This window comes from Oryzias latipes, chromosome 9 (assembly GCF_002234675.1).
Source record: "Oryzias latipes chromosome 9, ASM223467v1".
NCBI lineage: Eukaryota > Metazoa > Chordata > Actinopteri > Beloniformes > Adrianichthyidae > Oryzias > Oryzias latipes.
The window spans coordinates 23,159,588-23,180,677 of record NC_019867.2 but is presented as its reverse complement, the minus strand read 5'-3'; the positions used below and the strand labels follow the sequence as shown (position 1 = coordinate 23,180,677).

Here is a 21,090-nt window from a genome sequence, read left to right as displayed (position 1 = left end):
TTTGCATGGTAAATGCAGTCAGATTAGACAGTTTTCTAACTCATAATGATATAGAAAAATAGTGTAAAATAAACTGAGACACAAGAACACTTCTTGCTTTATTGTCAGGGACAATGGTTAGAGGTTTACTACCTTGAGGTTTACAAACCTTGATATTTAAAATGACCTTTGTCTTCAACACGTCATGCAGTAATGTCAAAGGAAAACAGATTGTCTAATATTAAACAACTTTGACAACAAAAAATGTATTTTGATGGTCCGAACAGCTACTTCCTGTTTGAAAATAAGGGTGATTCTTCTACCTTCGGGTTTCTGTAAAGTTCACTAAACAAATAAAAATGAAAAATTAAATGTAAGTGAGGACAGTTTACACTACAAATAAATATTGAATTAAACTTAAATGAAAAACGGAATGTAAAGTGTTGATTACATTATGAAACAATGTACTCAAATAAGTAGTAGGATAACATCAGAGTAATATGACTCAACTAAAAATAAAATACAAGGTTTTTAAAATATTAAGAGTAAAAAGTAATGTTTAAGTAATAAAAAGGTTCATGTGTATAACAGATTTAGGATCTACAATGCTTTCACAGATTTAAACATTGTTAAAGAAGTGTTAACTGATATCAATCAATATCCAATATTTCTAAAACTTGTGCTGTCTATTTAACTATTTATGGATGTATTTGACAATACTGATGTTATTATGTACAGTATTCCCCTATAAGACAAATGATTCAAAAAGTTAGAAAAACAAACAGCTTATGATTGCTGTAGAAAACAGTTTTGACTTTGTTGCTTTTTTGTATAAATCTGCCAAAGCTAATATTAAAAAGTATATTTTATTAAAACTATTTTGAGATTGTTCATATTTATTTTTTCAATTTTATAACAATGTGCCTAACTAGTCTAAATGTGGCAGAGTAGTATGAGGCACCAAATGTAAAATTAACTTCGTGACAACTTTACCACATTTAGACAATTCTTCCCATATGTTCTGCATTTTTATAAGGTGATTTTTTTTTCATTCAGAGAGGAAATGTAACTGTGACTAATCCCCTGCAAACTGCATATTTAAGTATACCAAATTTGGCATTTTTCTAATTTATTGAAACTGGAAAATAAAGACAAGCGTGAAAAAAAGAACAAAAACAAAATCAAAAGAGTCTGAGCAAAGTCAAGGGTCGGATTGCTCAGCTGTCCAGTCGCTTGTTCGCCCATGAGCGATGGAAGCGCGCCCCCGACACTTCAGGTGAATGAGAGAGAAGCAGAGGAGCGGGACACTGCTCTCGGCGCGTCGCACTGAAGAGGAACAATTAGGAAAATGAGTTGTATTACGTCGCTTGGGGCGCATGCTTTGATGACAACATGTCTCTTTTTCGTGGTGGGATGCGTTGCACAGAAAGTAAGTTGACATGCGTTTTGCTACGGAAATAATTCATAAGCTTTTTCATCCAGCGTTGTTCAGAGTCGTGCTCACATGCAGGGACCAAGCTACGAACTCCATTGGTAAAACTTTCAGTTAAATAGATATTTGCCTATTCGCTAGCTTCTCCCCCAAAAAACTCTCGACAAAAGTTATTTCAAGAAAATGAATACCCAAGTAGTAATTTTGGCTTCTGTCGGATGTATAAAATAAATCTTAGCTATCTTTAAATTAATTTTATAGACACTTTTGCTGACTCTTTCTAGCTAGACACAAACGGACAGTAGTGGTGACATTTAACCTGAACTCTGTCAAACATTTAGCTGTTTTTGACGTTTAAAGTTGTTTTTAAATGATAAAATTATACCCGAATACATGGAAACTCAAGTTTTCTCCTATACGAGTTTTAAAAACTGGCATTGCATATAAAGAAATCGATGCTGGAGCAGTTAGATTTTTAAGGTGCGGCTTTTCAAATTGAGTTCGGCGTCTGTCCTGCTAGCAAACTGGACAGGACAGTGCATAAAATGACTCGGGTTTCTTAAGGGGGTAAATCAGTGTTTTACCAGCTTCCGTGTTATGTCGTACATGTTGCCATTTATGTAGTTTTAAGTCAACAACTGTTAATATTAGATAATAATAAAAAAAAGAAAATATGTGAAAATAAAGATAAACCAGAGTTTAGTTTAGTTTATAACTTTTAAAGCATGTTGGGATCTTTTAAAATCTGCTTTGTTTGCTTTAAAACCCCCATGTTTAGTCATTTTTCTGTCCCTGTTTTTATACCTATAAAATTGTGACAGTTGTGACTTCTTTTCTTAAGTTTTTCCAACTCTGACCTAAATCTTCATGGGCTTCTAAGTGTTGTTTTGATGTTACAGCACCTTACAGAGTGTGAGAAAGGCACGCAGAGTCCAAACTGCAGAAATAAGAACCACATTGGACACAAGTGAGGGTTTTGCTTTACGTTTTTCTACTCATTCAGACGGTAAATCCCAGGATTTGCCCCTGGAGGAGGAGCAGCAGGAGGAAGTCACGATTTAAACTTCAGACACAAGTTGACAGTGGTGGATTCAGTTACTGCTATTCACCTGCTGTGACTTTCTTGTGTTGTAAAGTGGAAGTCTCCTGTGGGGGTTATTTAAGTCCAGGCTTTGTTTGTTTGTTGGAAGGGAATGCTGGTAGGTTGAGGTTTGAACTAGAGGTGATGCACTTAGGATAATGTGTCACTAATGTGTGAAACACACCAGAAAAATAACCACATTCCCATATTTATACTGTCATAAATTGAATCCCACGAGGCAAATCTCATAGGATTTTTCAGATTCAGAAGAGTCATCTTTGGCAGTCGACACTATTCTTAGAACTGGACTACAAAAGCGGCTTCTATATTGAATCGTCTGTGTTTCCTGCTTTAGTTCCTGTGTTTATATGGGTCCTGGCTATCCCTGTAATTATATGGCCGAGGGGGCATGGTAAATGATGGCTTTGTCCTTTGTTCCTCATTTGTATTAAGTTGATTTTTGGAACAGCATAAACAAGCTTGGAATTTATCCCCCCCCCCCCCCCCGAAAAAAACTGACGCACCCATGTCCAGAATTCAGCTCTGTGGCAGAGGGAGAGTGAATCTCATCTTTGTTTTGGTTACCCCACTCTGGGTTTCAGAAAGTTCTATTTGTCATGGAGTGCAAAGACACGCATCTCTAATTGAAGTGAGTTGTGGGACAAGAGGACTAGTGAATTCATTTAATCTTCCCACGAGTTATATGACAACATATGCTCACAGTTTGTCAACAGATAAACATGCCCCAGTGTGTCAGAAAACTGCAGTGAAAATGGGAAGAGCAAGGAAAATTTCATCTAAACTTGTTAGAATTTTACACCAATGAAATGCTGCTTTTATTTTCCAGTGAAAAACGATACTTTTTCTTTTTAATAATATAAATCTGTTAAAAAAAACACAAAGGAAAGAAAATCATAAAAGTCCCCCTCCGATCCTCTTTTGATCTATTTTAAAAGCTTTCCTAGTGGTCTTTAAGTTATGATTATGCAATTTTTTTATCCAAAAATCTAAAAACGTGTAGTTTTCTAGGACATGGTTTCTGCAGACCAGCAGGAGTTCATCAGAAGTTTGTGTCTGAGTTGTGGGCAGAACTGTTGGCGTGAAGTAAGCTTGCCTCCATTCCCCATCATCAATCTATTTACACGCTCTTCCATTAGCCTACAGCCCGTGACAGCCCCAAGCGAACATTACCGACGCAACAAAAATGGGGAGCGATATTGGAGCCATCCCGCTGTGCAGTTCGATCCAGATGCCAGCCCAGATGAGGAAAACAAAGACATACATGGATCTAGTAGTGTACAAGTGAATGCATTGGAATTGAGCGGAGCAAAGCGCTTGTGTCCTGCCGATTGTAGTACCTACGTCACTGCTACAAGCTTTTTTTCAACTGCATTTTTTTCGTCTGTTGCTGATTTACAACGATTTTATTAAAGAAATACCCAGAAATGCAATTTTCTGGGTATTTCTGGGTATTTTCTGGGTGCTCCATAATGAGAATGTTAAATTAACCAAAAACAAGATTTTCATTGGAAATGTTCTATAGCGTTGGTCTTAAACATGATGGTCATTGGACTGACATAAAATTGACTCGAATTAGGTGATTTGTTTGTTTTTTTTATTCCAAAAAGGTTTTATACTTGGCTGGAGGAATATCTTGAAGATTTACACTAATGAATTCATTATTTGAGCTGGAGTTGTATTCTATTACATAAACAATGACAAAGCCAGGGTAGAAACGGCCAGTTGTAAAGCTAATCTAAATCCTTGGATGAACTGACAGATTTGGCTGAAGAGAAACATTTCTTCAACTGTGCTAGGTCATGAGTTCAGGACAAATGGAGCTGCACTTCTTTTTTGCATAGTGTATAAATATAAACACTAAAACTCAAAAAGGAAATTGAAAAATCTAGAGGGCTTTAAGTATAAATACACTGCTCCCATAGGTTTCTCACATTAGTGTAAAAAAAAAAAACCTTGATATTTAACTGACTAAATCTTTAACCAATACAATTTTCTTTTCTCCTCTTTTCTGGTGGAAACCGCTGCTTAGCTGAGGTCAGGATTCACGACAGGGTTCCAGAGTCTACCTCAAACTGCAACCGCAGCTGCAGGAGCAGGAGCTCGTTTCAGAAAATATGTTAATAGGTCTTTCTCCACAAACATGGAGGAGAGGGCTCGAGTTTGCCGGCTCTTTGGCTCACCCAGTTATGCTTATCTGTGTGAGCTCAAGGATCACAGCTGTGACAATTTACAGATGTCTACCAGTCCATGTGGATGCCAGGGAAACTTTAACCAAGACACTAGAGATGCTTTGGCTTCACTATCATTTAAGCTGTTGGTAATACTCGCTGATTTAACCAAAAGATGTAATAAAACCTGGATTTGTGGATTTTATATCTTTATAGCTGTAAGATTTTCCCTCCTGTTACGTCTTTTCTATTTTTTAGAAAAAAAAAGGAAAAGAAACAGAGTTTCAATAGTTAAATAGTTTCAATAACTAAATTCATGCCAATTTAGTCTGCTTTGATATCTGCATCAATGCAGCCTGCATCATGGAAACTAAAAAGTATTTGTGACAATATTTAAGTAAACCACAACCACTGACTTAAAAGCCTTTGATTAATTTGGAGGCACAGAGTCTCATCACACCAACAGACATGCTGTTTATAGGGCATGTGATTGGGCGTTCAAGAATGTGCTGAACGCGGGTTCTTGAACGCACCTTTAGCATATGGTGTTCACACTGGACTGGTGCTACCCAATACTAGAGCATATACTGATATTTGGAAGAGGCATAATCCAAAATGTGCAAGTGGTGCTAATCTTGCTTGAGGTTTTTCATTCACAGCTATTTTCCAAAGTATAAAAGACTTGATGTCATATAACTCCGGCTCAACACAAACCACAGTTAATAATTTCTTAATGATCAATTTTTCATTCAACAGCAGCGCGTTTTGTATGTAGAACTGGAAAACTGACTTAAAAGTTCACTAAACACTGAAACGTGCATAAACATGCATTTCCATAGACTTTTCATAGGATGTGTTTGCTTTAACATGGGTTCCCTGTGTGAACGTAGCATTAGAAGGGCTTTGCTTTGAGTTCTTGACTTTCTTCTTTCACCTTTTTACTGTTTTGTACAGTTATGGTACAGTTAGTTTTGCCACGTTGTTTAAGACTTGGTGACTGCTTAATGCTAAGCTCCTCTCATAACCTGCTGCTTCTAGAATAAAATATTTAAAGCAAAATTTGGAAAATCTTTTTTTTTATTTTTTTTATTAATAGCCCAATAGGACTTTCATGTGAAACACAGGAAAAAATGTCCCTTGCCTTTCCTTCATCTGTTCATCCCCTCATCTGTTACAGGATCCCATCTATTTTTATGGCTATTTTATTTGCTTTTATGTAAAGCGCTATACAAAAAAAAAAAAAGTTTGAGTTTGCGTTCTGTTCATACTATTTAACATCAAAGTAAGTCCTGTACAGCATTGGGAGGTTGGAGAAATGGCACTGCAGCACCAACTCATTGTCCCACCGATATTTGTGTATCACCTGCACACCCCATGCATGCAGCATTTGTGCGAGGTCAATAAGGAGCCAGTAAACGCACCTTACTGATGACTAGAGCAGTGTTTTTCAACCAGTGTGCCGCGGCACACTAGTGTGCCGTGGGAGATGGTCAAGTGTGCCGTGGAGAAATTGCCCTCATTAATCATTCACTGATCTAAAAACATTTCCCATCTCCAGGAAATCAGCTCTTTGTTCATCCAAACAGGCCCTGATAAAACACTGAGTAGTTAGGAATATGAAAGATCTTAAAATTACTTTTTCTTTGTGTTTATTTAATTCTATTAAAGACATTTTGATAAGGATTACGTTACCGCGATTTACCTGCAGCTATGACAGTTTGCGGAAAAGTCCCGTCCCTTTAACTGTCTCCACCAATCATTCTTGAAGGCTTAATCACATGTCATCAGTCTGACCAATCAGAAGTGCTTAAAGTCTTCACTTCCTTGTTCTTAATTCTGCTGATAAAGTCGCTCAGTTCTAACAGAAATACCAGCTAAAGCTCTTCTTTAGCGGTGTAGCTTTCCACAGAGTCCGGTGTCAGACCGTGAAACAAGTGGACAATACAATAAATCTCAGAGACGCCAGTCTTTCTGCAAGTTTTCGGCACTTTTCACACTACATCTCCCATGATGCATTGGCTTAAAGAGCCAGTGTCCCAGCGCACAATGAGTTGTCCTTGCGAAACGGCTTGAAACCCCAACAAACAAACAGTTTCTAAATTTTTATAATTTAACTTTCATTTCATCTCTTAGAAAAAACAGCCGCAACTTCCTGCTTTTCCGGCCACAATTATCACAAAAATACACGTGAGATTGCGGGCGGGCGGGGGGGGGGGGGGGGGGGGGGGGGGCTGTCGATCAATACAGACCATGAATTTCTGCTTTTTTTTTTTTTTTTTGGATGCTGGTGTGCCGCGGGATTTTTGTCAAGGTTAAAGTGTGCCGTGGCTCAAAAAAGGTTGAAAAACACTGGACTAGAGCATAAGGGCACTGTACGACAGGGTCATCATATGTCATTGGTGTGTGTAACTTACATGTAAGGGTTAATGGCCGACGAAGTGTGCGGTTACTACTTTTTAACGCACGCCGTGGAAGCCTGAACCGTCCGACGCGAAGCAACCGTTCGCGGTTCGTGAATCATACTTCACGAACCGCTCTTGTCTACTAGCCCTCACAGACTGGGACAACCCAAAAACCCGCACCACCTGTACGGGTCATCCCCCGTACAGCTTTATGTTACTAATTTCTAAATCAAGGATGTCCAGCCAATAATAAGCTGCAAGGGCAGAAGTGGTTGGAAAAGAAGCAGGGCAGCAGCCTTGAAGGCCGGGAGTTATCCATTTCTGCAGTAGAGCCTTTGCAGGACCTTCTCTTTACATCTTCATCAGTGATGAAGATGGGAAGTGTTGGGTTTCAGCGTCAAATGAAATGAGTTAGAATCCTTTAAACAGGATAAAAATGTTCAACATCAGTACATGGTTTGTTTCCATTAAAGTGCTTTGGAAATTGCATGGAACGTTTCTGTAAAGATGTTTTTCGTTTGCGTAGGGGTAAGCTAAAACCTTAAAAAGGATTAAATGTTTTCTTATCATCTGATAAGTCTTGCTTTATTGAAAACCATTTTAATGGATCGGTAACTGTCACCCAAATTCAAATTTTCTGAAGTAAACTTAAAAGAAAATATCAATAACATTGACCAGTTTATTGTGGTTCAGCTCTGTTGAGCTGAACACATTATTGCAAAAGCCCTCTTTTTCTTCGGCTATGTTGAGCCCAATGACTGCTTGGTGCTGCTTGCTCTGATAAATGTAGCTACATTAGTAACATTTTTCCTTTAGACTTGAGGCCTAAAATCTACCTCTTACTTCTAATCTGTATCTGCTTGAATCAGCTCAAACTTATGTTATATAGTGCTTATCAAGCATAGTGCTCCTATATTGGGTCTTACTCAGCTCATTTTGGTTCATAATAAAAGAAAACGTGTGTGAATGAAATTTTTCTTGCGTGAAATGCTGTTGTTGAAGCACAGACCAATGAGGTGGCGTTATTCGTCTCTTCTAGTAAACAGGGCTGGTGAGGATTCCTGCCCCCTTTGAGGGGCCTGCCTGCCTTTTTATGAGCCAGTTGGAGACTGTTTGTGCATGAGAGGCAATGTGTGTGTGTGTGAGAGAGAGAACACTGTGTCAGTGGAGGGCGGCTCGTGTTGCACCATTTTCACAGTGGTGTCATCAGCCTGGGTGGCTTAAAAAGAAATCCATGTTGCAGCAAGTAGAGAGGTCAGGGTGATGGGTCTGCTTTGCCAAAACGTGCCGTAGGTTGTTGTAGAACTATATATAAAAAACGGGCATTTAAAAGTTTGACCTTTTGACCATCTCAATTTAGAACCCTTGACATTTTCTAGACATTTTGCTTATTTAATAAAAAATAACTTAAATAAATTATTATTATTATTATTATTATTGGGTTATTGTTTTTTTCATAGCCACACATGCTTTTGTTGGCAAAAAAAACACATTTCTGTTAATCTATTTTAATTGTCAAATTAGATATTTCTAATTTAATTTTGCTACACATTTACTAGAGAACCATTTGAAGATGAAATGTCAAATACCATTTTCTTTATCATTTTAATTAATCGACAGAATGAGCGGTGTTAAAGAAGAAAAAGCGGTTTAGCAGATCCCTTTTTCATTTAAATTTTGAGTCAACGAATGCACAATGAAATGAAAAAGCATTTCTGGTATTGACTTTTTTTAAATTATGCTGCAGAAACACTTCCATAGGTTCATTTGAACATTGAGAAATTGAAAATTACAAAGAAAGTCAAGACATCAACTTCAAAGAATTTATATAAATTTGTTTGAGGGAAATACATATTTGATCCCCTGGTAACCATTAAGAGTTCTGGTTCACACAGACCAGTTAGACTGTGAGAAATAAGCTTAACCCTTGTGCTATCTTAGATGACCCCGCCCTTACCTTGACGTGTTATTCCTATCATGACCAAGGTGGATAAAGGTGGAAAGATTTCATGTAATCCATGGACACCAGAGAAAATCACAAATCATTGAAGAAAAAAGCTTCAGCGCACTGTCTAGTGGGTCTAGATGACCCAACTTCCAATGTTAAAGTGCCTAGGATAGCACAAGGGTTACAATAACACTCCAGGAGTTGGTTGGTGATCTCAAAGCAGCTGGGATCACAGTCACTAATAAAATTAAGCCATTTACCATGAAATCCTGAGTGAGAACCTCCTTCTCACCGCTAGACGGCTTAAAATGGGTCATGGATTTGTCATCCAACAGGATAATGACCCAAAACATAGAACCAAGCCAATCAAGGAATGGCTGAAGAAGAAAAAAAATATAGGTCATGGAGTGGCCCAGGCTGTCTCCAGACCTCAATCCTATAGAAAACCAATGAAGAAAGCTGAAGCTCAGAGTTGACAAGCGACAGCACAAGAATGATTTAGAAGTCATTTGCAAGGAAGAGTGGACCCAAATTCCTCCTGATGTGTGCAGAAACCTGCTGATCAACTACAATAAAATGTCTGTCCTCTGTGCTTGCTGGTAAGGATTTTGCTACAAAGAGTCAAGTCCTCTCAGCAAGAGGGTTCAAATATTTATTTCCCAAAATTAACTGTAAATACATTTATATTTATACACTTTTTAAAGTGGATTTTTGCATTTTTCTGGTGATTTTCTATCTCTCAATGTTCAAATGAAGCTACCATTAGGATAACAGACTGTTACTTTCTTTTTAAGTGTTCAAACCTACAAAAGCAGCAGGGGATCAAGCTACACAGTTTTTCAACAGCACACATGCATTAATATTGAAGTGGTGAATTATAATTTATCTGTTTTATAAGTGGAGTAATATATATTATAACTGCTGTATACATTTATTTAGAGTATGTCTATGAAGACTCTCATTCATCCATGTTGATTCCATCATAGTAGTAGGTTTAGGGGCTGTCATCTGGACTTAGTTTTTAAAGTTAGAAGACGTTTCACCTCTTATCCAAAAGGCTTTGTCAATTCTTTGAATTGACAACAGAATTGACAAAGCCTTTTGGATAACCGGTGAAATGTCTTCCAAGTTTAAAAACTAAGTCCAGATGACAGCCCCTAAACCTACTACTATGATTTATTTAAAGTAGGGATTTGGGATATTTTTAGTCTATTAGTTAATATTTCAATCTACTTATTAGCCAGTAGGCAACGGTGAAACCCATCAGTGAAGGTGACAGCAGTGCAGGCTAGCGCCAAGCCTTCTCCTACAAATCTGACCCTGGACAAGAGGAGGGCTTTAGTTGCTCTGGAAAACGATGAAAGCATTGTAATCCTACTGGCAGACAAAGGTAGATCCACAGTTGTCCTGGATTATAAGAACAAAGTTTTTGACCTCCTCAGTGACGCCACCACCTATACAACACTGAAGAAGGACCCCACTTCCGATGATAAAAAGAAAGTCATAGACTGCTTACAGAAGTTGGAAAAAGAAGGGGTTGTTGATCAAAGACAACACCACAGACTGTACCCTGGGGCTTACCCAAAATACACAAGGAAGGAGCCCCACTCAGATCTTTTGTCAGCAGCATTAACTCTGTGACTTAGCCAAATATCTAGCCACCATTCTGGTACCGTTGGTAGGAAACTCCCAAGACAAGGAAAGTCAAATAACTTCACCTGGATGAGGATGCAACTATGGTCTTGTATGATGTCACTTCTTTGTTGGCTTGCATCCCCCCCATAGAGGTCATCAAAACAGTGAAGAAGAGACTCTTTAGAGACTCTTTAAAACAGGACTAACCTCAAACCAGACCATTCGCAACATGTTGGAACTTTGTTCAAACACCACTTATTTCCAGTTTAGATGACATGTCTATAGACGGCAGGACTGTGCAATGAACTCTCCGGTTTCTCCCATAGTGGCCAAACCTGTACATGGAGGACTTTGAAGACAAAATACTGCATTCCTTTACTGGTACTGTTCCCAGCCACTGGTTCCACTGTGTGGACAACACCTGGGTCAAGATCAAGTCACAGGAAGTAGATGCCTTCACCAAACACATCAACTCGGTGGATAGCCTCATTAAGTTCATCGGAGAGGTTGCCAGAGAGGACTGTTTGGCATTTTTGGTTTGTGGAGTACAATTGGGAGGGAACAGAAGCCTAATGGTGGAAGTATATCGGAAATCAACACATACGGACCAATATCTACTTTTTGACTTGCACCACCCACTTCAACACAAATTGGCTGTTATTAGAACTCTGAATCACAGGGCAGAGGAAGTGCCCACGCAGGGGCCAAGAAGGAGAAATTATACGTCCAGAACGTACTGAGGGTTTGTGGATACCCCAAATGGGCCTTCACTAAAGCACAGAAGCGACCCACCTCCTATCACCACAACACTGAGGAACCAGAAACAAGAGGAAAACACACTGACATCCCATATGTGGCTGGGCTATCAGAGAAACTGAAGAGGGGCTTCCACAACGAAAACATCCCACTAAAAATCAAACCAGGGAACACCCTGAAGCAAAGACTTGTCTACACTCAGACACAAACTAAGTGACGCGGTGTATGCTGTTAAGTGTAGTCAGGAATATAACGACATGTACATTAAACCAAGCAGCCACACACAAACGCATGAGCCAACACATGGGGTCTAATTTCAGCAGACAAAAATCGGGGCCAGAGTCAAGAAAGCCATATTTGGAAATATAATAAAAGTCCTTATTAAAAAGAGGTGGTGGACTCGGACACAACCTTTCATCCATTTACAATCCTGTTTTGAAATCCCTGCCCAAACCTACCCAGCATGACAATAGGCATCTTTATCCAGTGTTGGAACCTAGAACAGAGGATGAAACTGAGCAACACAGGGGTCAACGACTCAGTCGTTGGGGGACTTTGTGGGGATTGAAATTCCATCAAGCAGGATGTATCTCTAGCAAAAACACCAGTCGGACAGAACTGAAGAATCTGCTCAGATGAGTGGCAAAACATCTTCAAACCAAAAATGTTGTCCAGTTGAATTTTTTTTAGAACTTTTGATTATATCATGACCTGCATGACTGAGAATCTACACCGGGGGTCGGCAACCTCCGGCTCTTTCATCATTATGCTGCGGCTCTCTATGGTTTAGTAAAACAACTATCAAGATTGTCGTGGTGCCTTTAACACCGTTGGGTAGTGCGAGTGGGTAGGAGGAAGAGAGCCCCTTGAACACGTGGAGGGGGCGTGTCTATCCTGTCAACTTGCTGCTATGATGACCGTATGTTGCGCTGTCTGTGTAGAACACGCTGAAAGGGGGGGTTGCACACGGGGGGAAAACAACTCGGATCTGAACAGGTAGAGAGGCGGGGGCGGGGCTTAGACTCACCGCTGATGATTCCAGACCCGCAACAAAGACAGAAAAGTCTATTCAAGGTTGTGGTGGAAAATGGACAAAAGATCAAAGGAAACATCACGCAAATAATTAAAATAAATAATTAAATAAATATCCTGACAGCATTTTGAATCAATTCAAGTATTGCCAAATGAACTATTCAATTCAATTCAGTTTTATTTGTATAGCCCGAATTCTCAACAACAGTCGTCTCAATGGTTGCCAACTATCACCTATCGCGACACATCGGCAAAACTATTTTTTCTAATACCCGTAGTGTTGCGCCTCCCTGTGCTTTTATTTCTGTAGGAAACTGATCCAATTGGCTCTTTGAGTGGTAAAGGTTGCAGACCCCTGAACTACACCAGGGGTTTGCAATATTCAGTGTATATTCAAACGATGTCTCAGACATTGTCTGAATATACACTCACTGGGCACTTTATCAGGCACAGCTGTCACACTGCCTATTAAGTTCAATTACTTAATCTTTTGCGAAGGCAAAAGGGAGACCAACCCGGTATTGGCAACGTGTACCTGATAAAGTAGCCAGTGAGTGTTCATGTTAACCTGAAAGATCAGGCCTTGTTACACAAAATGAAGTTATAAATGTAACATAATTTAGGTGCTTCTGTTATTATTGACAATTTAATCTTTGTTGAAGTTCTCTATATTTTAATCTGTCCTGCATTTTGTGTTTTGTTTTACTCTATGCACATTTTACAGGAAGATTATTAATATAATTATATATATATATATATATATATATATATATATATATATATATATATATATATATATATATATATATATATATATATATATATATATATATATATATATACATACACATAACCACATTATAACCGTTTTTATAGTGATGGAAGTTATGTAAATGGTCTTATACTGGACTAATAAAAAAGTCTCTCTAGAAATCCGGGTTGTAGGTCAAAGACGAGACATTTTACGATTTTGCTATTGGAACTGTGATGGTATCTGCGTCTGATATTAATTATTTAATAATATTGAAGTCAGTTTGCCAAAATGTGTAGTTTTGATAATCTTTTGAATTAATTTAGATGTGTGTTGTGGGTTTTGGTGATATTTATTTCTGATTTTAATAAAGATTTCACAAGTTGATTCTAACTAATATTGTTGCTTTTCCACTCAATTTCGGAATTAAATAATTGAGAGAAATAAAATAGAATAGAACTTCATTAATCTCACAAGAAGAAATTCACCTAAAAATAAAATTAGATTCATGTGAACTTTATAGATAAAAATGAATGTGTAACAGATGTTCCACATGTGTAATTCCTTTGCACTGCCATAGCGAGAGCTAAATTGTGGTGTTTTTTTTTTCTTTGTTTTGAATTAATCAAGTTTGGTGTGTTTACATGGAGGTAGTGAAGAAATGGAAAGAGACAGAGATCTATCCCTTTCCATCAGACTGTCAGAGTCAGTGCAGTTGTAATATTTTTAAATAAGCATTTGGCAAAAATACTTGGCAATCACATCCAAAAATGAACCTCAAACTAATTTTTAAAAAAAGTACTTGTGTTGTATATTATTTTTTGCTCCTTGGATTATCACATTCCAAAATGTCCTCACATTAGGGCTTCAAAATGTTCCTCAAGAAAAATGAACTAAACTGAAACTGTTGCAGAGTCCTTTTTAAAAATGGTTATTTGTAAATTATTATTTTAAACATAGTGCAACATTATCATGATTTTAAGCCTCAAAGAACATTAAGTTTATGATGGGCCTTTTCCACCTCTTTGACACTAATAAATAAAGTCAAGATTTTAAATTCTGAGATGCTTGCACGCTAAACTAGTCAACTGTTGACTGCTGCTTTCCTGTCCAGGGACCACCTATCAACAGTTCAACTGGGTCGGAATGACCTGCTTGCTCTTACGTAAACCTTTGCTTGCATCTTATTAGCATCACTTCATTAAAACTGATCCAGCCTCCCCGTTTGTGTAGTGGCTCACTACAACAGTACTGCAGGCCATTGTTTTGCCATGAGAAAAAAAGCCCCCTTGAACAATTAGTGTCCTGCCAGTGAGCGGCATGTGATGTAACAGAAATGAGATGTTCAGCATCATAAGAATGTCCCATTTCTATTCGACACTGTGGCACTTTGGAACCCTTTCATGTGTAGTCTAGCATGTGCATCCTCGGGTTTAGGGGACCTCCCAGTAGCTTCATCATGGTGGGAGAGATTAGAGTCTCATCCCTGACACAGTTCTCTGTGTTCATCATAGCTGCATAGACTACTTTGTAATAAGGTCAATTTAAAATTTTTTTTTCTGTTAATGTTTGAGTGGAAACACTTTAAAACAGATGTTTGAAAAAAGGGAAAGGTGGTGTGGGAAAAAAAAATAAGGATTTAAAACACATAAATATGGAGCAAAGAAAAGAATCTTCATGGAAGTTGGGGTCACATAAACCAGTTTTAAATTTTTTTGTTTTGTTTTACAAACGGGTTTTTTTTCAAGTCCTATCCTAAAAGTAAAAAAAATATATGTCCTGGTTCAACGTATACATGCCTCTGCCTTCCATTCTGTTTTTGAAACTCTAGTAAACTGTGGTGTGAGACTGACATACTTTTTAGATGCATTGGAGATTGGTTATTAAAGTCTCACTCCAACTATATTTGTATCTTTTGTAGAATCCTTCCTAGTGATCTTTTAATTATGATTATGCAGTTATTAGCCTAAATCAAAAAGCCTGTCATTTTTTTAATATATATTTTCTGCAGAGCGGCAGGAGTTTATCAGAAACTCTGCTCTGAGTTGTGGGTGGGACTGTTGGCGTGGAAGTATGCCTCTCCTGATATCCCATCATCCCTGTGCTTACACTCTCTCCTGTTAGCTTACAGCTTGTCACAACCCCAAGCTAACATTAGCGGTGCAACAAAAATGACAAGCAATATTGCAGCTATCCAGCAGTACAGATTTGAGCCAAATAGCAGATCAGATGAGGAAAAATAGGTTTTTAATGGGTTTATTGGTCTACAAGTGGATGCGTCGGAATGGAGCAGAGCAGGGAGACTTTTGCCCAGACATTTCAGTTCTTGCGTTACAACTGAGAGCTTTTTCAAACAGCATTTTTTTGTAATCTGTTCCTGACGATTTGAGTAAAGAAATACTCAGAAATGCAATTTTAAGCTTAATTTATTTTATATATGTCCTCCATCATGAGAAAAATGCCACGAGAACATGTTAAAAACACCAAAACCACAATTTTCATTAACCCATTTATATCTCCCATTTATATAATAAAAATTGGAAACTCTTTGCAATGTGTAAAGAACACTTGTGGTTTTTTTTTCAAATGTTTTGCCATAAATTTGTATCCAAAACACTAAAATATGACCTGAAAGTTTAAATTAACAGCATACTCTCTTAAAATACTTTGTTTTAATTTGGCACATTTATGACATTTTGAACAGCATGTACTGAAAGCAACTTTTGTGCTGTTTAAATTCTATAATCAGGAGAGAGTGACCATTACCTAAAGCTTCCTGTTTTATAAAGAAATTCCTGCTTTGTCCAGTCAACTCCAGAGTCCAATTTCAGTGACGTCTCTACCATGAAATGTTTGAATTGAACGTTTTGTTGCAAGCCTTCTTTAAACAGGACAAATACAGATGCAAATCCTAAGCCACGAGGGGATCAGCAGCTTCCTTTTTTTTGGCATCATGTGCTCCAAATTCAAACTCTTCACATCACTTCTGTGCAAGAATTGTATGTGGCTGGTTCAGATTTCATACAAATCCATAACTTATCCATTCCTTGTAGTTGTGGATGTAATCCTAGGAGCATGTCTTGCACTTTCATTCTTTGGTGAAAAGATTTTATCAAACCTCATTCAACCATTTACAGATAATTGTCCTCAACAAAGGGTACCAGTGTTTGTTAATATAATTAAGAAAATATGCGGAGTAGTAAATTGGGTAAATTGTTGCATACGTCACGACTCCTCGTTTGTTAGAAAGATTGATAAACATGTCTGTTGCCATGACACAACTTGGATTTGTTTTTTTGTGAAAATTGGTTTCCTTTTGTTGTCATGATGTGGTCACAGGCAGCTTCTGTACCCGTTTCTTCCTACACATCATTTTACTCATTTATGCTCAAAAATTCAACAGGTCTCTCTTTCCTGAAACACAAATCCATGGGCCAACTTTTACATTTTGGTAAATCAACTTCTAGGGCTGGAGCAGCAATGGAGAAGGATCTGTCTCCCCAATTTCAATGTTTGGTCAGAGAGGGGAGGGACAAAAGGTTAGAATCGGACGAGCGCAGAGAGCGGGAAGGGGTGTGACGCTGGAGGAGATCGGTGAGGTAGGGTGGGGCCAGGTTATGAAGGGCTTTGAAAGTGATGAGGAGAACTTTGAATTTGATACACTGAGCGATGGGGAGCCAGTGAAGGTTCTGAAAGACAAGCGTGATGTGTTCACGAGAGCGGCTGTGTGTGAGCAGACGGGCAGCAGAGTTCTGAATGTATTGCAGCTTATTTATTATTTTGGAGGGTGTACCATGGAGTATGCTGTTGCAATAATCTAACAGGGAGGTAATAAAGGCATGAATGAGGGTTTCAGCAGCAGCCAAGGAGAGGGATGAACGGAGGCGGGCAATGTTTTTCAGGTGGAAACAGGCAGACCGAGTGATTTTGTTAACATGTTGTTCAAATGATAGATTACTGTCAAAGAGAAACCCAAGGTTACGGATGACTGGTCACAAAGAAAGCGTGGTGTTATTGAAATTTAACTGAAAATTTGGAATGGATTTTGTGATGGTTTTGGGGCCATTTATGATTATGTCTGTCTTATCACAGTTGAGTTTGAGAAAATTGAGCTCAAGCCATGTTTGATATCAGTTGGACAGCGGGTGAGTGTGAAGTAAGTGGTGGAGCTGATGGATTTGGTGGAGATGTATAGTTGTATGTCATCAGCATAACAGTGAAAATTTAGACCACGTTGTCGGATGATGTTACCGAGGGGAATGAGGTAAAGGATGAACAGGAGTGGGCCAAGCACCGAACCTTTGGGAACACCTTGCAACAGAGGAGCTGTGGAGGATGAGCAATTGTTTCTCTTGATAAGGTAGGACTGAAGCCAGGACAGAACAGAGATGATGTTGAGACCGTTCTTGAGACGGGAGTGCCAGATGAAGTGACTGATGGTGCCAAATGCTGCAGTGAGGTCCAGGAGAATGAGGATGGAGAGCTGTCCAGTCGGAGGAGAGAAGGATGTCATTGGAGACTTTGAGCAGAGCTGTTTCAGTTCTGTGTTGTTCTCGAAAACCAGATTGAAAGGGTTCAACAGATTATTTGAGTTTAGGGGTTCACTGAGCGGTCTATGACCTTGATATTTTCCACGGGCCATCTGGGTATCCCGTACACTACAGGTTTGCCCATTTTTCACCCTCAGACAACCTGTATCTAGCTGTAAGGGGAAGTTATGACTAAGGCTTTCACCAAACAATGGGTATGTTGGAAATATTATAAACAAGTTAATATTTAATTAAACACATTTATATAAAAAAAATTTAGTAAAACCAGTCTTGCACATCTTAATTATATAAAATCAGGAATTTGACAGTAATACTCAGTAAATGATTTGCATACCGTTTGTTCTCGACATTCAGCAGTAGCCATTTGTGTTTAGGGGACTTTCCATCAGCTTTGTTTATGAAATGAATGTCTATGTTTTAGACGGATCAAACCTGAATACTGGTACTTTTTGAATTTTTTCATTAAAATAATATACAGAGCCACTGTGATGTTACCCAGAGCTTTGTCCCATGACTTTGTAATGCTTCTTTTTTTTAGTTGGAATAGGGTCGGAATAGCATTAAAATGCAGAATTAAAAGTGTATTTTTGTCAAGTCGAATTCAGTCCGATGCAAAGTTATTTTTCAAAGAAAATGGTAAAGAGTAGTCAGAGGGGGGGAGTTTTTAGATAATAGATAAATATTTATAATTTTGTGGAAAAATTTAATGACTTGGCATCTAATGAAATAATCGGTTTTTGTTTCTGCTTACTGTTGATCTAGTAACTTGTCAGTAAAATAGCAGTTGTTGTGTTGTTGTTTTTATTTCAAACACTAGCATTGCTTAAGGGGGTTTGTTTGTTACCTGTCTCGGCAGGGGTCTACTTGTCTAGAGTTCAATATTTCCACAGTTCACAATTGAGGCAAACAGGAAAGCTCATAAACACAGAGGCCCCATACAAAGGTCTGGTCTTCAGTTCTGCCATCACATCTGCCTCTGATTAGTGCCAAAGCCCCACATGCATCTCTCTGCGCCTGGGAAAAATTACCTCAGCATGTCTGAAAAAAATACCACTCTTCACTTCACCCCATTCAGGGTTATCTAGGCCACCAGCACTGGCAGAACCCAAAGCTTGATATGAAAGCACCATGTTAAAGCTGAGTAATTCATTGTCAAGAGGGTTTATGTAATTGAGCATACAGGCCACAAGATGAGTTTTTGTTGGCTTTGTCATTGAAAATACTCAGTGGCCAATTTTGAATCCTTGACCTGTATGGCATTACCCTCTTAATCCGGAAATGAGAGCATGAAGTGGAAAAACAAGAAGCTTGTATGAATAGCACCAAAATGAGTCACACCTGATGCTGCCTCTGTTGAGCTGTGAGCCATTGTTGTTTGAAGGGAGTATCAGTTGTTGCTGAAAATAAAAATATAATGGAGCATTTTTTTGTTAAAGGGGACTAAAGTTTCACTCCGTATAATTAGTAATTGTGTAGTAGTAATTGTGTTTTTGGTGTTCTTAACACATTTGTGTGGCATTTTCTGATGACGGAGAAGATATAAAAAGAAAATTAAGTCTAAAATTCCATTTCTGAGGTTTTCTTTTTTAAAATAGTTGTGAATCAGGAGCAGAGGACAAAAATGCTGTTAGAAAAAGCTTGTAGCAGTGATGTAGGTGCTACAATTGGCAGGCCATAAGCTCCCTGCTATGCTACATTTTGATGCATCCACTTCTTTTTCTTTCTCATCCAAGCTAATATTTCTGGCCATTTTTGTTGCACCGGTAATGTTAGGTTGGGGGTGTGAGGGGCTGTAAGCTAGCAGGAAAGAGTGTAAACAAAGATCTCTCAGCAATGGGAAGAGGAAGGGGGCAGGTTTGCTACCCACCAACAATCACGCCCACAACTCAAAGGTGAATTTCTAATGAACTCCTGCTGCTCTGCAGAAACTATGTTCTGGAAAATGACACGTTTTTTTTTATTTAGACTAAAACTGCATAATCATTAATAGTCCGCTGGGAATGCCAAAAAAAACAGTTCAAAAGATGATCAGTGCAGGACTTTAAGCTTAGAATCACAACTGACTTGATGTTATTCCCATTCCAGGTTTACTTTGACTGCGGTGCTAAGGTTGAAGTGGTGGATGTTCAAGGCCTCATTCTGTCCCCTGGTTTCCCCTATAACTACTCTTCTGGGACTCATTGCGTTTGGGAGTTCATTGTGCCTATTGATTACCAGCTAGTTCTGGAGATTTTTGACTTTGATGTGTTTGAAAGCCATGACTCTACAGCCAAACATTCTACTGTCTCTAAGTTTGAAGAAGCAGAGGAGGAGGTAACCTTCATTCCAGACAAAGCCTTGTCTGTTGTAGAAGAACCAGTGGATCCTCATACTCAAGGTGACATCTCAAAGGCTCAACAATCTTCCCAAGATGGGGATAGCAAGCAAGTTGTACTCCAAGAACAATCCACAAAAATGGAGATTGCCAAAGTCTTGAATTCTGCCAAAAGATCTGCAGATTCTCCCTTGAGCCAGTCTTCACAACCACCTCATTCTTTCCTCATCCAACATAGCGACACCCCTGCAGAGGACAAGGCTGTCAACTCTGCCAATCTCAGTTCTAACTCAAGCTCTATTGTGGGGGAGACCACCCTTCCTTCACCGCACTTCACTGAAACTCCAGCTGTGAGCCCCGAGACCCAACAGTCTGTGTTGGATGTCTGTCCTCATGACGTTCTCTACATCTCAGACCTCATCACTTTTTCATCAAGGTTTTGTGGGGCCAACCGACCCCCTGGCAGCCAGCTGGTTTTTGGCTCAAACCAGGCAATGATGGAGGTCATCATGGAGCTGATAACCACCACTCACTGGGGGCGGGGTTTCGCTCTTCTCTTCCACTACCATAACTTGACAGAGTCAGAGAGCAACCAACGAGCCACGTATTCGTCAGGCAGCAACGCAGACTCTGTACTGGCAGCTGTAAGCGGAGCCACTTTCTTCGTCATGATACTTACAGGTGTCCTCTGCATCATCTTCAGGTAACAAATCAGTCTAACTTTCTGTCAACTCTTTGTTCTCCTTTTGCCCCTTTAGTTCATGATATGTATGTGTAAACTATGAAATCAATAGATTTTTTTCTCCTATTATGTGTTTAAACCTTTCAAACATGTTGGCTAATGATTATTAACTCTTTAAATGCAAATTTAATTTATTTAAAATATAATAAAACACATTTACTGCCATTTCTGTGACTTTGAATTTAATGCTGGAATTGTAAAAAATCCGAGAAGTAATTGTTTTTTCAAAATCAAAATATTCACTTTTTTGTGTTGCTACATTTAACCAAATTTTACAAT

General features: G+C 38.6%; 1 protein-coding gene across 2 annotated transcripts in view; it reads left to right on the top strand.

Moving 5' to 3' along the window:
- Positions 1-1,199: 1,199 nt before the first annotated feature.
- The window catches only part of LOC101162848, a 38,268-nt gene continuing 18,377 nt past the window's right edge, over positions 1,200-21,090 (top strand). For both annotated transcript variants that reach the window (XM_011479512.3, XM_004072854.4), the window contains exons 1-2: positions 1,200-1,408; positions 19,841-20,772. In XM_011479512.3, the coding sequence (XP_011477814.1) occupies positions 1,328-1,408; positions 19,841-20,772 (1,013 nt within the window). In that variant the 5' untranslated portion in view covers positions 1,200-1,327. The remainder of the gene's footprint in view (positions 1,409-19,840; positions 20,773-21,090) is intronic.